The sequence below is a fragment of the Nestor notabilis genome, unplaced genomic scaffold, assembly GCF_000696875.1.
Source record: "Nestor notabilis isolate BGI_N333 unplaced genomic scaffold, ASM69687v1 scaffold835, whole genome shotgun sequence".
NCBI classification, from domain to species: domain Eukaryota; kingdom Metazoa; phylum Chordata; class Aves; order Psittaciformes; family Psittacidae; genus Nestor; species Nestor notabilis.
In genome coordinates, this window is record NW_009929590.1 from 14,532 (window position 1) to 17,421 (window position 2,890).

Genomic DNA, 2,890 nt, shown 5'->3' on the forward strand with positions numbered 1-2,890 from the left:
CTTGTGCAAGACAAGCTGCAAAACACTGGGAGGGGGGAAAATACACAAAACCAACTTGAAGCAAAAATGCACACAGGGTAGAAGAAACCTGGGAAGCCGGGAGGCAGCAAACGAGGTTGTTTTCAGTGGTCTCAGAGCAACTGATAGACATACCCCAGGTGGTGTCATAGGTACAGAAGAGGGAGAGCTGATTTTTGACAAGGTATCAACAGGAGATGGACAGGCACTTTCTAGATGAACTGATAAATTAATAACAGTGGAGCTGCATGGCTGACCAAGGACAGGTGATGCCCTTTGCTTAATTAACTTTAGTTGGTGTCAGCATGTTCAGATCTACAGTAGGACTAGTGTGGGATGGAGTTGCTGTTGGATTTGGTTGCAGACTGATGTGCTTTCACAATTCCTTCCCAAGGATTTCATCTCTTGCCTGGCTCCCTCCTGTTTGTTGTAAGCACTCTTAAGTCAAACCAAGCTGTGGTGATTGGTCTCCATGGAGCCTTCTCTTCTCTGGGCTGAACAACCCTAACCCTTTCAGCCTGTCTTCTTTGGAGAGGTGCTCCAGCCCTCTGAATGCAATCCCTTCCTCTCCTTCCCTATCCCCATGCAGAGTGGCCATGTGCGTAGGGACGTGCAGCCGGATCGTGGGTCCCTGCCTGCTGGTGCTGGGCACGCTCTCCGTGGCTGCCAACATCCTCCTGCTCTTCCCGGGAGGGACATCAAAGTACCTGGTGGAGGGGCACATCAGCAAGCACGCCAAGGCTGTGCCGGGCATCTGGGGAGGCGGCATCACCGTGAGTATTGCAGCTTGCACCGAGTCCTTCCTCATGTGTCTGTGGAGCGGGGACAAAGGGATGGAGCTGGTGGCTCCCCTTCATCCTCCAGCTCTTCCTTCCATGTTGTCCTTCCCACAGGTGCTGCTGGCAGCGACCCACATCACGGCGGTGGCTCCGACTGCGGCACCCGTCGCAATGTAAGGCAGCACTGGGACCCCCAGAGCAGTCCTAAGCAGCGCATGGTGGGATGCAGTGGCTGGCCCCAGTGTGGGTGGCACTTCTGCCAGGGCCCTGTGGTGGGACATGGCATGAGCCCTCCTCTCCCATGGCCCCGTCATGGGATGTGTACAAACTCCTCTCCAAAGGGAGTTCGTGGCAGGGTGCCCCTCTCCCATGGACCTGTGGTGGGATGCTGCATGGTGCTGCCTCCTCAGAGGACAGGGCTTCCTGTTCATCCTGGCACAGGCTTCGTCCCACCCGGCTCCACATGGCAGATCCCTGCCCTGCTCTCTTACTGCTTCTGCCCAGCTTAAAACAACTCAGTAACTGCTTCATCCTCAGCCTCAGCTCCTCAGGGCTGGACCCTCTTGGGGTGAAGGGAAGGAGAGTTGTTCCCCCTTGCCAAACACACGTGAAACTGCATTTTGGAGCCCACCTAACTTCTGGTGTGGTGTGTCCTTGGTTGCTGTCTACAGGCTTTCATCTCCGCTGTGCTCTCCAAGCTGGCGCTGCTGGGTGCTGCTGCCTGCTTCATCTTCTCTGGGGTGGGTTTGACCAATGGACCCCTCTGCTTCTACAACGCCTCTGAGCACGGCCACAGGCATGGCACCCTCTGGGGTTACCCCTTCCTGGACACTGTCAGCCAGGAGCCTGATGCCAGGTGAGGCAGTGGAGTTGAGTTGCTGGTGATGCCTCGTCCGCTTATTGCTAATGAAGTTGGTGTCACTTTTGGTGGGTGGGTTTGCTGGCTCTGCTCTCCTGAGACCCCCCCTGCAGTCCTGTGTCCAGCTCTGGGCCCCAACACAAAAGGGAGGGGAGCTGCTTGAGTTTGTCCAGAGGAGGCCACAAAGATGCTCCCAGGGCTGGAGCAGCTCTGCTCTGGAGACAGGCTGAGAGAGCTGGGCTTGTTCAGCCTGGAGAAGAGAAGGCTCCTTAAGGGAGACTTTAGAGCAGCTTCCAGTGCCTAAAGGGGCTGACAAGAAATCTGGAGAGGGGCTTTTTACAAGGGCCTGTAGGGACAGGACAAGGGGGAATGGCTTTGAGCTGACAGAGGGGAGACTGAGATTAGATATTATGAAGTTCTTCCCTGTGAGGGTGCTGAGGCACTGGCACAGTTTGCCCTGAGAAGCTGTGACTGCCCCATCCCTGGCAGTGCTCAAGGTCAGTTTGGACGGGGCTTTGATGGTGGAAGGTGTCCCTGCCCATGGCAGGGGGTTGAAACTAAGTAATCTAGAAGGCCCTTTGCAACCCAAACCATTCCGTGATTGCAAGACCTTTGTAGCTCAAGAGATCCTCACTGTCTATGGCTTTCTATATCATGCTTCCCATTGCCATCACCCTGCTGACCCTGCTCGTCCTTGGGATATAGGATGGGGCATACCTCCATGGTGGAAAGTGATGTGATTCCTGACCTGCAGCAGGGCAGCATCTTACATCTCCTCTCCCCGTCATGCAGGACAGAGAACTACCTATATGATCGTCGCACCTGGAGCACCTGCCTGGAGCCGGAGGGCATTGTAGCCTGGAATGTTGTCCTCTTCTCCCTCCTGCTGCTCATCAGTGCTGCTGAGATGGTACTGGCATCCTTCCAGATCCTCAACGGCTGCCTTGGGTGCCTCTGTGGCTTTTGTGATGGGAAGAAGAGTCCCCCATGAGGGACAGACACCTCAGCCTGCATGAGGCTGGCATGCAAAGGGCTGCCTCCGTGCAGGGCCCTCTGCCTGTGCAATACCTCTTCCTCCTCCCTGGAGGATGCCCATGGGGCTGGCAGCCATGTGGGACTGTACATGAGCCCAGAGAGCAATGGAGGTGAGGACCTGGCTCCTGGCATCCTGGCAGGAGCCCAATGGCTTCCCCAGCCACTCCACCGAAGGCTCCCCCCACCCCACGCCCAAACT

At 56.2% G+C, this 2,890-nt stretch overlaps 1 protein-coding gene across 1 annotated transcript; it reads left to right on the forward strand.

The window, feature by feature from the left end:
* Positions 1–614: 614 nt before the first annotated feature.
* Positions 615–2,647, forward strand: LOC104406133 (transmembrane 4 L6 family member 1-like). Its single transcript, XM_010015038.1, is given in 5 exon segments — positions 615–791; positions 912–942; positions 945–970; positions 1,469–1,653; positions 2,449–2,647. Coding segments are annotated over 5 exon segments (618 nt in total).
* The last annotated feature ends 243 nt before the right edge of the window (positions 2,648–2,890 follow it).